At 41.0% G+C, this 12,873-nt stretch overlaps 1 protein-coding gene across 4 annotated transcripts in view; it reads left to right on the top strand.

The window, feature by feature from the left end:
* tet3 (tet methylcytosine dioxygenase 3) overlaps positions 1-12,580 on the top strand; it is a 67,232-nt gene extending 54,652 nt beyond the window's left edge. For 2 of the 4 annotated variants that reach the window (NM_001327945.1, NM_001327946.1), the window contains 7 exons: positions 1,279-1,372; positions 2,160-2,368; positions 3,437-3,587; positions 4,498-4,587; positions 6,390-6,527; positions 6,866-7,214; positions 7,425-12,580. In NM_001327945.1, the coding sequence (NP_001314874.1) occupies positions 1,279-1,372; positions 2,160-2,368; positions 3,437-3,587; positions 4,498-4,587; positions 6,390-6,527; positions 6,866-7,214; positions 7,425-9,139 (2,746 nt within the window). In that variant the 3' untranslated portion in view covers positions 9,140-12,580. The remainder of the gene's footprint in view (positions 1-1,278; positions 1,373-2,159; positions 2,369-3,436; positions 3,588-4,497; positions 4,588-6,389; positions 6,528-6,865; positions 7,215-7,424) is intronic. The other 2 variants (XM_087251136.1, XM_087251135.1) reach the window with 1 other exon arrangement.
* The last annotated feature ends 293 nt before the right edge of the window (positions 12,581-12,873 follow it).

The raw sequence follows: 12,873 nt of genomic DNA, 5'->3' as shown, positions 1-12,873 counted from the left end.
AACATTTTTAAGGTTGAACTAAAAGGTCATCATGCCTGCATTTAATTTAACATCTGCCTTTTCTCTACCGCCCTTTTTATGTAACATTACCAAAATAGTAGATGGAGAGTTTTCTCATACACCTATAAAGAGAAATATCAGTTAAACTAAATTAATTTCCATTTATAGATTGAATTACATTTTTCTTGTTTAAAATTGAAGGTTGCTTAAGAGAAGAGTACTGCTGACCCCACGTCATTTGCTTTAAGAGTTCCATAGTGACCCTGTCATTGTTCTGCAAGAGTTGTTTGAAATCTCTAACGGTTGGATCCTGGCAACAGTTTCTTAACCAGCTGAGGATAAGCATCTCTTTTTTTCTGCAGTTTGCTCTCCCTTCACCCCTTCCTCCCACCTTCCTTCTCTATGATCTTGTCCCCAGGGTATTCCTGACCCAGAATCCAACAGGAGTAACAGGAAATATTGGCATCAGCAGATCCACATAAGGGAAAGACAAGGAGACAGAGACAATGAAACTTAAGGGATGAGAGAAAGAATTCAAAGGAAATTAAAGTAGAATTGAAGCATGAGCTAAAGTGAGAAGGTTGGGGCATAAATTAAAGAAGCATATTAAAGATTTAAGCAACGACTATGCTATAGCTTTTTGAAGGTAACATCATTGTTTTACAGCAGTGATGGCATTTAGGGTCTGTATGTTCAAAATCTCCAATCGAATTTGAAGTAAATCAAGGTTAAAAACAATATTTACTGGGTATTTCTTGATCCTGTGATTAGTTGGATGTGAGAAAGGATATAAACAGCTCCACAGGGTTTTGCCCCCACCTTTCCCCTATAAGCACACAGAAGCCTTGACCCGTTTGGACAGGGTATCTCCACCTTTGCGGACCTCTGTTACACTTGTCCACTCTCATTGCTTTATTAGAGAGCGATTTGGGGGTAAAGTTCTTGTGTTTCTATAGCCTGTGTCATCTCCTGAGAGATAAAGGGGGAGCTGGTGGGTAAAGGAAGAACCTCCCCTTTGTTTGTCTGTCAGACAGTGACTATAGCCTTCTTAAGCCTAAGACTGACCCTTTTGTGGCCTTTGACCTCTTAGCCCACCCCTGTGGATCTTTCAGGCTTCTCCGCCGGACTGTATAGTTATAACTGAACAGGCACTTATACTTACCACATGCTAGTCATGCTAGTTTTATTTGAGAAGACAAGCAATTGTTGACCAAGTACATGTCATGTAAACTTTGCAATTTGAGTGTGTTGCTCAAGTTCTGTCCCTCATGTTTATAGGTATGGGGAGAAGGGGGAAGCCGTTCGCATTGAAAAGGTGGTTTACACAGGGCGAGAAGGAAAGAGCTCTCAGGGATGTCCTATTGCTAAGTGGGTAAGTTTGCAATTGACATATATTTAAAATCAGCTAGCCGAGTGCTTACCTGACTGATCAGATGAATAATCAAGCTCAAGTTCTTCATAATTAGGCAGATGTAGGGTTCAGTTTATATCTGTCATATATTTGCAAATGTTTTAATGTGTCATAATTTTAAAGATTAGCTATGTATTGATCGTTTGATTTTTCCTTGAAGCTGATGTGCTTTTATTTCATTAAAATGAAAAAGGAAGCGAATTATGTCGTAACGTATGCCCTTAAATAATGTAGCCTTTTACAGTAAGCATCAGTGTTTCTTGACATGAGTGGGAGAGGATGCTGGATTTGTGCGTACCTAGAAATAAAAAAAATCCTGCTGGCTCCCCTGGTTTTTAGTATATGACAATAAATGTCATGTTAAACAAAATACAAGCTCGCATTATTAGCATTTAACTCTCATTATTAGCATTTAACACTACATAAAGCACATGAGGTGTACCTGAGGTGATCATTGTAAGTTTTCTGTTGTTCACCTGTGAGAGATAGAAGCCGTTTCTATAAATTCGAGGTGTTAGTTACAAAAACTTTTAATATGAAAAATATTTATTCTATCAAGTGCTGTTGCTTTTATTTAGAACACTGTTTAAATTACTTGCTCGTCCTCAATCTGGCAACCTGCACTTGCATTTGTTTTGATCCAGGGGTGCAATGCCTAGATCAACCACTTAGTGTCAAACTTGCATACTGCACCCTTAAGATCACTCATATACCTTTGTCATTATAGACTGTAATGTTCTCTTCATAGGTGTTACGTCGCAGCAGTGAAAAGGAGAAAGTGTTGTGCGTTGTGAAGCAACGGCCTGGGCACCACTGTGCCAACACTGTCATCGTTGTTGTCATCCTGGCCTGGGAAGGTGTGCCCCGTGCTCTGGGAGATAAACTGTACAGAGAAGTCACAGAAACCATCACCAAATATGGCAATCCCACCAGCCGTCGCTGTGGACTCAATGAAGAGTAAGTTTTGAACACAATAGATATGTGTCCTTGAAGGTTAAATAATAAAAAGCATGAAATGACACACGCCAACAACTTTGAGGAACTTAATCTTCATGGCTTAGATTCAACAAGGTACTGAAAATATTCTTCAGAAATTTACGTCAGTGCTGACCATAACGCATGCAAATGAGATGTTTGCACATTCCTGATACAAATATCATGTTTCAACACACTGCAAAAGTGCTCTGTTGGATTGAGATCTGGTACCAGCGAGGCCATGTGAGTTTGATGAACTCAGTGTCATATTCAAGAATCCACATTCAAAAGATGTAATTCAATCAATTCTGCTGGAAATAGCCATCACGGGATGTTACTGATAGGAATGGCACACTGTGTGGTCTTCTGCTGCTAAAGATCATCTACTTCAAAGTAGGATATGTTGTGTTTCCTTTACTTTCGTCAACTGGTGAAGTTTTTTCCTCGCCACCACTGGCTTGCTTGGTTTGGAACTTGTGGAGCTGCGCATCAATGGATTTGCTCTTCAGTGTTTGGACTTTCAGCAGTGACATTTAAACCACACTGAACTAAACTAAACTAAACTACAACTCTGAAAACTGGAGTGATGCAGGTTCAATTTACTAGAACTTCTGTTAGGCTGCTTTGACACGCTCTATATCGTAAAAGCGCCATAGAAATAAAGATGAACAGAATTGTGTGCATTGAATAATGCTGATCTGCAGATATTTGAGTTACTTCTGCCTTGTCTATCACCTCAAACAAGTTTGTCCACTCTCCTTTTCCGTCTGGCATCAACAAGACATTTTTTTGCCCACAGAACTGATCTTCATTAGATAGTTTTCCATTTTCAGATTTTCTGTAAACCCTATTGATCTGTGCATGTCAATATTCCGGTTGATTTTGAAGCATTTTAAAATACAGTCTAGCTGTTGTCACCAACAACCATGCCATGTTCAAAAACACCTAAATCACGTTTCTTTACCCCTTCAATTCTCAGTTTGTCAGATCAACTCATTGAATCCATTAATTGTGACCACTAATTAAATCCATGTTGGATGCATTTTCCAGTCGAACCTGTGCATGTCAAGGGAAGGACCCAGAGACCTGTGGAGCTTCATTCTCTTTTGGCTGTTCCTGGAGCATGTATTTCAATGGATGCAAGTATGCTCGAAGCAAGGTCCCTCGTAAGTTCAGACTGCAGGGAGAGCACCCCAAAGAGGTTAGTTAAATATAAATAAAGGCATACTTTGATTTTACTAACATTTTTTTTTTCTATTTATTTTTTATATAAACTAAAAAAATACCCAAATATAATTTCACATCACCCTAACTACCTAAAAATATATATTGAAATGTGAAGGGAACCATTCCAAACTATATTAAGTAATTAATGATATATAGTTAAATATAGCATGTTTTTGGTTACTGAATGAGATATGAGTTTCTGTTGTTGTGAATTGACAGATAAATAACATTGTGCTGTTTAATGGGATAGTTCAACTTATGCACCCTTCACATGTTTCAAACCTGTTTGAGTTTCTGACTTTGGTTATCGGTTTAATTTATGTTATGCCGAGTTCACACTGCATGATTTAAAAAAATGCAGCTAATAAGCTTAACCGTCACCCTTTGCCAAAATTTCCTTTATTAATTTGGTACAAAAAGACCATGAAGAAAATCAAGCCATGATTCCTGAAAGTGTGGTTTTTAACTCCTCTCTGAACTCCCTGCTGCGCTGTATCTTGCTCTCTTATTGGCTGTAGTGTGCATTGTGTTTTTCCATCAGAACTTTTTTCACACAGACAGGTTCAGCTGTTTAGCATGCCAAATATTTCACAGGTGTCAGTGACACGTAAGCAATTCTTTCTGATCATATCTTTAATAATTCACTCTTTGTGACTCTCACTTATTTTAACGAGCACCAATTTGGCTCAGATTTCAGGCATTTGCCAGCAATTTCACAAAACCTGTCTGTAAGTGAATAATTGGGACTAAAGTTGTGCAGTGTGAACTAAGCTGTTGCTTGAACAGAATGTTAGTCGATAAATTTGCCAGTCACAACCCTTTACTATGCGAACACAACCATTTACTGTACATGCTATTTACATTTTTTTATTTTTTTTGTATAGGAGGACAATCTCAGGGATAACTTCCAAGCTTTGGCCACACATGTGGCCCCTCTGTATAAGAAGCTAGCTCCCCAGGCCTACAGCAACCAGGTTTGTTTTATTATTAGAAGTAGTCAGTGTAGTCATTAAACTGATTTTATACCATTCAGGCACATCAAGGAGCCCCTATTTCGCATTATAAGAGATCATCTTTTGGTTTGGGGGTCTCCAACAACAGGCTGATTTGCATGCAAGGTCAAAAAACACTTTGATTGTCTTATAATATGCATGAATTTTTACCTCATTATCCTAACGACTGCCACATGATTTGTTCAGGAATTATTTTGTTCCCAAACCCATCCTTAGCACGAAACTAATTTGTGATTGGTCTGATGACCTATTCTGTTGTGATTGGTCGACTGGGTTCAGCACAAGACAGAGAAATGCCCAACACGGCTATGAAGTAGCACACAGTGTATGTGAGAGGCCAATGCAGGAATGCAGGGGTGGTCAAGCCTGTTCCTGGAGAGCCACCTTCCTGCAGATTTCAGTTGCAACCCATATCAAACACACCTGCCTGTAATTATCACATGGTATTCAGGTCCTAATTATTTGGTTCCGGTGTGTTTGATATGGGTAGTAACTGAAATCTGCTGGAAGGTGGCTCTCCAAGAACAGGCTTGGCCACCCCTGCAATAAAGAAATGCAGAAACACCAGAATATTACTCTACTCTTAACCCTAACACATTCAGTATTAATCCACACAGTGAAAAAAGTGGAACTATTTTGAAAATTGGCCGTGCCGCGAATGTGAGGAACAGCTAAAGGTGGATATAGCAAAGATTGCGAACAAATTTTAAAGCGGTAAAGGAAAAAGTACATGTTGCGTTTTCAAGAAGACATAGCCCATAAAGGTTTAACCTGAGCACTGATCTATAATAGATAAGTGATTACTAGCCTTCCCCAGGGATGGGTTGCAGCTGGAAGGGCATGCGCTGCGTAAAACGTGCTGGATAAGTTGACGGTTTATTCTGCTGTGGCGACCCTGGATTAATGAAGGGACCAAGCCGAAAAGAGAATGAATGAATGAATGAATGAATGAATGATTGATTAAATGATTACAAGCCGTGCGGGGTGATTACAAGTTACAACACACAAATAAATACACATTTTGCAAACTACACAAAACAAGGCAACAATTTTAATTACAGTTACATGTTATGATCCGGAGGAAGAAGAAATTGGTCCATATGAATTGTAACAGTTACCGACAAAGTCCCTGACAATACCAGACAAAGCCCCACACATAATAGTCTCTGCTGCTACTTCCTCTAATTGCAAACAGCTGGGATGATCCCGCCACTCATCAGAAAAAAGACAGGAACAAACAGCACACGGTTGGCTATACTGTGGTGTTGTTGTGAAAATGAACTTTAACCCTTTATTCCCCGCGGCCGAATCTCCATCTGTCAGTGTTCGTCATAGTGTCTGAAGTGAAAGGCGCGTTCACATTTCACCGGAACCACCACTTCATATTTGATGATATACCGTATTAACGTTGAAGCATTCAAGCAAAAGATTTAAACCCAACATGATTTATTTATTCAACTCTGAGTCAACTTTTTTGTTAAAGAATCAATAGTTTTAAACACTGTCCACACATTTCAGATTTAAACCTCAGCTGGATATTTCATTTACTTAGAGCTGTGTTACACACTGCATGGAATGTCATCTTTAAAAACTCATTATAGGGGCTCTTCAAATAAAGGAATTGGAATGTTGACTTAAAGGTTTGGTGTGGTTTCAAGTAATTAAGATGCTTATAATTATAATGTTTGAATACAATATAAATATATAGTGGATAATGGATTCTGAACAAATACTGAAAATGGATTTTTTTCTGTTTTATTTAGTGTTTACATGAGGATGTTGCTTCAGACTGTCGGTTGGGATTGAAGGAAGGACGTCCATTTTCAGGAATCACTGCATGCATGGATTTCTGTGCCCACGCTCACAAAGACCAGCATAACCTCCACAATGGCTGCACTGTGGTAAGTTACTGTGGACATGCATTTGCATAAACAATGTGGCTATGTAGAGTTACATATTTTCTCTGTGGTGCCATTTGAAAATATTTTGATTTAATAAAGAGCAGGTGTTTTTCTTTACACACACAAAATTATGCAAGGATGTGCTGTGATCACTGCATGACAATGTCAGCTGTAATACATAAATTATTCCTGTTCAAATGAATGTAATTCACTAAATGATTAACTTGTCGAGTTTGGATGTTTTTGGGAACATTGTTGTGTGCATTAGATGTTAGATATCAGAATGGTTGAAGTAGTTACTTTAGCCTCCCACTTCCTCATTTTTTTCCTTCTCATAGGTGTGCACTCTCACGAAAGAGGACAATCGTACAGTGGGCACAATCCCAGAAGATGAGCAGCTGCACGTGCTTCCGCTCTACAAGCTCGCTACAACCGACGAGTTTGGTAGTGAGGAGAACCAGCGTCTCAAAATGCAGACAGGAGCCATCCAGGTGCTCGCTAACTTCCGTCGAGAGGTTAGAAAACTTCCAGAACCTGCAAAATCATGCCGCCAGCGTCGGTTGGAGGCCAAAAAGGCTGCATCAGAGAAAAAGAACAGGAAATTGCAGCTAGCAGAAACTCCAGAGAAGACCGTCAAGATGGAGATTCGCCATGCAGAGTCACCTCACATTCAGCAAGGCAATAAAGGTTACTGGTTAAATCATTTTCACTCATATGATAAGCAGCAGATATACAATTCTGAACAAAGGGAGTAATCTACCTAAAGTGGGGGCGTTGTAGAGATGTGGTCTTTGGACATTGGGCTGACATTAAAAATGGAATTTGTTTTTGCAATAAAGTTTTGAACTAACTATGAACTAAATGTTTTAATATACTGTTTTGTTTTTTGTTTTGTAGCTATTCCAAAACAGGAGGTGAAACCAACAATTAAAAAAGAGCCTGTCGACCACTTCCAGCCCTTCAATGGAGCCATACATGGTTACCAAGCACTAGGGAATGGCAAGACAAACCCTGATCCCCATAACATGAACAGTTCGTTCTCCTACCCTGGGAACTATGCAAGAGGTCGCATCCCTGGCAACAGTCATCCTCCTGCACAGAACCCCATCAATGGCTTTCACCCTAACCTCCAAGATATACGATATGGTTATTACAACTACCCTTCCAGTGCACTTTTCTCTCCTGAGCTCTTGAGATATGATAAAGGAGCCTGGCCCAAAAACGGAGAACCCTCTGCCCAAGCATTTGAACAGAAGCCGGATGTTCAGTGTCTCCAAGCCAATCTGGCACAGGCCTATCCCACCCATCATGGACAGTCTCAGGCACAAATGGCTGATGCATCCATTCAAGGCTACCCACAACCCTCTGATATTTCGCAGTGTCGTACTCCATCTATGTCTCTTGAGCAGACACACCGCTCAAAACCCATAGTCAAGCAGGAGCCCATGGATGTACCATTGTATGAAGCAAGATCAGATGGTCAAGCGCAGAGCTGCCCGACCACTCCTAGTACAACACCAACACCTGAAGGATGGCATGGGCACAAACCAAACGGCAGTCTAGTACCTAAAGGCTGGGATGGAAACATCAGAGCGGCCTCAAATAATTCACCCTTCACACCAGATAAGCAGAGGCTCCACCAGCAACACCAACACGAACACCCTCAATATCCACAGCAGCAACAGTGGAATTCCTATTCCTGCCCAAACACTCCAATGGCATCTCCTGCCCCATCTCCGTCCCCATCCCTAAAAGCAGGTCTATCACCTGCACCCTCTCCACACCCGTCCACCCCAAGGCAGTGGGGAAGTCCTGCCCCTAGTCCACAACCTAAAGCATGGGGTCCCTATGGTCCCATGGGTTATGGTGCTGGTGTTATCAGGCAAGGCAACCCTGCTGGTGCTTACCCTGATAACATGCTTTCCCAGGCAGGTGTAAATTGTGGCTCAGCACCCCTTGGACTCCAGGAGAAAGCCTGGAAGTCTGGTGGTGGGTCAGCAGCAGGTAGCACGCCATCCCCAGCTCCTGAGGGCCGATTGTTTCCCGATGCACTGCAAAGGTCGGACGGCCAGGCATGTTGGGACAGTGGAGCAGAGACACAAAGTGAACGAGATCCTGAAGAGGACGAGGTTTGGTCGGACAGTGAACACAACTTCTTGGATCCCAACATCGGAGGAGTAGCAGTTGCACCTGCTCATGGTTGTGTCTTGATTGAGTGTGCCCGTCGAGAACTCCATGCCACCACACCGCTTAAAAAGCCTGACCGCACTCACCCAAGCCGCATATCCCTGGTCTTCTACCAGCACAAGAACCTGAACCAGCCCTGCCATGGTCTGGCTTTGTGGGAATCCAAGATGAAAATCCTGGCAGAGCGAGCGCGACAACGGCAACAAGAAGCTGCTCTTTTGGGTCTCTCACAGGAAGAAATCAAGGCCTACGGGAAAAAGCGCAAATGGGCGGCTGGGTCAGCAAGCCCGTCCCCTGGACAAACTAAGGACAAACGGGAGGGTGTAGTGACACGGATGGCCCCAACACAGCATAGCACCACCATAGTCACAGTTTCACCTTACCCGTCCACACACCTCACTGGTCCTTACAGTCGATTTGTGTGAACTCTTGTAGACTGTTGCCCCCTGGAGCCAGAGATGGGAACAGAAATGATAAGGGTCATAAATCTTACTCCTTTACCATTTGCTTCCCTTCTTCTAGCTCCAACACCTCTGTCAGGCCACTGAAAGAGAGGGAGAATAGAGGAAGGGGCACTTTTTTCACTTTTATTTCTTTTACCTCAAATTTTGGCAGCAGTTTGGGAGTTCCCCAAACGGACACGCTGTCTATGGTGCTCTTTCTCTCTCCAACGTGGGAGGGACTTCCATAGCTACCCCTCCTTAAGTGAATTTGATGATCCTAATTATTGCTCTATTATCAATATTATTACATTTGCTATTGTTACTGTTAATGTTGATATTACAGGTATTGTTATTATATTATGAAGATGACTATTTTTATTTTAATGTTATTGTTTTTTTATCATTGTTTTTAACGTTATGATTTTTCGTCCTCTTACTAAGAGGGACTTCCTTTCTTCATTCTCGCTTGATCTCTATGAAAACGAGAACAAGCTAATCAGCATTTTCGTTGCGCTTTTCGCCTCTCCAGCCTCTCGATTAATGATGCACCTTCACATCATCGCGAGTCACATTTATGTGACTGCATGAAAGCAACTCTATATAGAGTATTTGCTCATTGTGCTAGTCACTGAACATGTGACCAAGAAAGAGAGGACCTGACGCCAGCTTAGGCCTTTCTGTTTGGTGCCACTCTAAGGAAAGTCTCTCATCCCTTCAAATGGTGCTTTTTTCAGTCTCAAGTGTCTCTGATTTTGCCCTCACAATATCGAGGCAGGTGCTGGACCTGGGTGCTCTTTAGCAGCAGATGTCAGTCATGTTCAGTGATGGGGACCTCAAAGTCCTTGTAATTGGCTTAGCCTTCCATCATGTCATCTGATTGGTGCTGACTCATTTGCAGCCATTCTTCTTTACCCATGGGACACCATGTAAACAAACTTCTTTAAGGTGCTGATAGTGATAGCAAATATTCACCTTAATAGAGCTGCCCTAAAAAGCTGCAAGGCAACCCACCACAGGTTTTAAGCTTGTGATTTCCATGTAGACAGTCCAGACTCAGCTCAAACAGGGAGTTCTAAAACCATCACTTAGTTTGTATTGGAATTCTGCAGTCTCTGCTTAAATCACCCTAGATATGTTCAGATCACTGTAGGACTTTGAGATAATAAACGTAGTGACTTGTAGGTGCATAAGGTGCTTGAATGGGATTCTCTAAATCGCTGGCCCTGTGTAAACTGAACATGTCTTCCATGTCCTGATATACCCGTATGACTGATAAAGTTATTATTTTGGGGATCTATTCCCACCCACTGCTGGTTAAACTCGCCAGCCTAATGGACAGAGCACATTTTTTTGGAGTTGGTGCTACTATGAGTCTATACTCCTGTAAAGTTGCCCCCCTGCTCATTGTTGTAAGCATTCCTCTTTCTCTCCTCTTGCCCTCAGAGATCACCCACACCTGGAATTCATGGTGCTGAATGGCATTGTATAGTTTCAGCCCTGTTTTATGTGTGTACGCGTGTGAGTGTGTGCGTGTTTGGATTCCAAAACAAGCACCCACACCGGTCAGAATGTATGTGATGCCTGTCTGTGAGCTATGTACAGGGAGCAATGCAGGGCTGCCACTGGTTTACACAGGGCTGTAAGATGCTTGACACTCACAGAGGACAGATTCTGGTGCTCATTAAGTGGTCCTAAAGCTCTTTACCTCATGTTGTACAGACACTGGTCCCACAACATGCTACAAACACACGGTCGCTACATACTGCAGGCTCGCTGCCTACATCCACACTCGTAATTATTATTTATTATATGATAATGATGATGATTATTGTTATTGTGATTGCTGTCTTTCTTTCTTTTTTTTTTTTGGTTTGTTCATTTTAGAAAAATTGTAAATATTGAAGAGAGGATTTTATAAAAAGCACTTTTTATCTTGATTTTAATGAGGACGATGGAAAAAAAAATGAGAACGGATTATTGACAACTTGAAGCCTAGTTTTTGTTTTAATGGAATTTTATTGGGAGAGATAGAAATGTAAATAGTTAAATATTTAGGTAAGATAATTTAACTGGTGAGGGATGATGGCCTAATCATGAATGATTCCTGAATTTTTAGTTGTCTGTATGTCAAGCCGTCAACAACAGACCGCAAAGCAGGATGCTTTGTGGCAACTCAAGATACTGCTGTCCTTCCTATTGTGAGTACTGTACTTACACCAATACCTCTGTGCTACCATTGTCACCGGCTTCCTTTTCCTGCATCTGATCCACATTTATAAACCATTAACAAATGGAGAACAAAGAATGTGACCATGTTGACCAATACAGTTCATAAGGATTCAGGACTTACATAATTTCTCAAAGGGATTGGAAGATCTTTTTTTTAACATGAATTTGGCCATAGACGGGAAAGAATACCTTGCAGTTTGAATCGTGACCGCTTTCAGTTCAGAAGTCTAGGTGGCTTTACTCATGTAATGCTTCTTTTTATTTCATGAAATATTGCATGGGGTGAGTCTGAAAGAACTCTGAGTCTGCACTGACGTTGTTATCCTCGACTGTCACTTGTTCTTGGAGATACAAGACTTTCCCCTGAAGTTTAAATAGCGGCGTTTCAAGAGTACTCTTGAAGCCCAGCAGAGTTTTATTCAAATGGCTTTTGAACCATGGTGCTACCCCCTAGAGTTCACTGTGGAAATGACTCTTGGCAAACACTGTTGCAGTTCTTTGAGCTCTTAAATTGACATGTGAACTTGTTTTGAGAGGAAACGTACATATGGTGCTGATCATTTCAAAATGATTTACTTAGTAATTTCAGATGATCACAATAACTAAAAGCACTCCAACTGATCCAGTTTCTCTTTTTAGCTCTCACCTTATATGATGGTACTTGAAGATCATGATGGCAGGTAGAGGAATAGGTACTCTCATGCTTTTGATGTGAATAGACTGTTATTTTAATATTCTGGTGCTCGCTGAACTGCCCAGAGATGCGTTTTCGCTCATTTATGTTTGAATATACTCGTTCTTTTTATTTACCCACATCTGCCTTTCGGCAACACTGTCACATACAAACACACACAAACACAACACTTTCTCACATACACACACTAATCTGCCCCATTTATCAGCACTCACCTTTTAAGAGTATCAATCATGCCCAGTTTTCTACATCAAAATGTCTAAAGAGGATAAAGAAAGAAAAAAAAAACTGGCAGCTACATTCCTTTGAGTTGAAGATTGTTCTTGGTTCTATTTTACATGTTGAGTATGCAGTATGTAAAAAGTGTTATCTTTTGTTTGGTCTCTCTCCTTGTAGTGTATGGTGTATTATGTGAATACATAGTGTATGTGGAAAGATCCACAATACTGTTTTATGTTCTGAACTATGGAAAAATAAAAAATAAAAATCAGAAATTGTGATGAAACGCTTATTTATTGACTCAGCTCACTGATTTGATGATCACAGAAGACTTTACTTTGTCAAATCTGCTTTTTACATTATATTTTCAGACTTTCAGATTCAATTGCAGAATCAGTCAACATAAACTAAATTTTTGAGTAATTAAATTATTATTTTCAGGACGACATGGTGGCTCAGTGGTTAGCACGATCGCCTCACATCAAGAAGGTTGCTGGTTCAAGTCCTGGCGGGACCAGTTGGCATTTCTGTGTGGAGTTTGCATGTTCTCCCAGTGTTGGCGTGGGTTTCCTCC

The sequence above is a fragment of the Danio rerio genome, chromosome 5, assembly GCF_052040795.2.
Source record: "Danio rerio strain M-AB ecotype USA chromosome 5, GRCz13ab, whole genome shotgun sequence".
In the NCBI taxonomy this organism is placed as follows: Eukaryota; Metazoa; Chordata; class Actinopteri; order Cypriniformes; family Danionidae; genus Danio; species Danio rerio.
The sequence above is the reverse complement of the archived record's forward strand: the minus strand, read 5'-3'. Positions and strand labels throughout refer to the sequence as shown.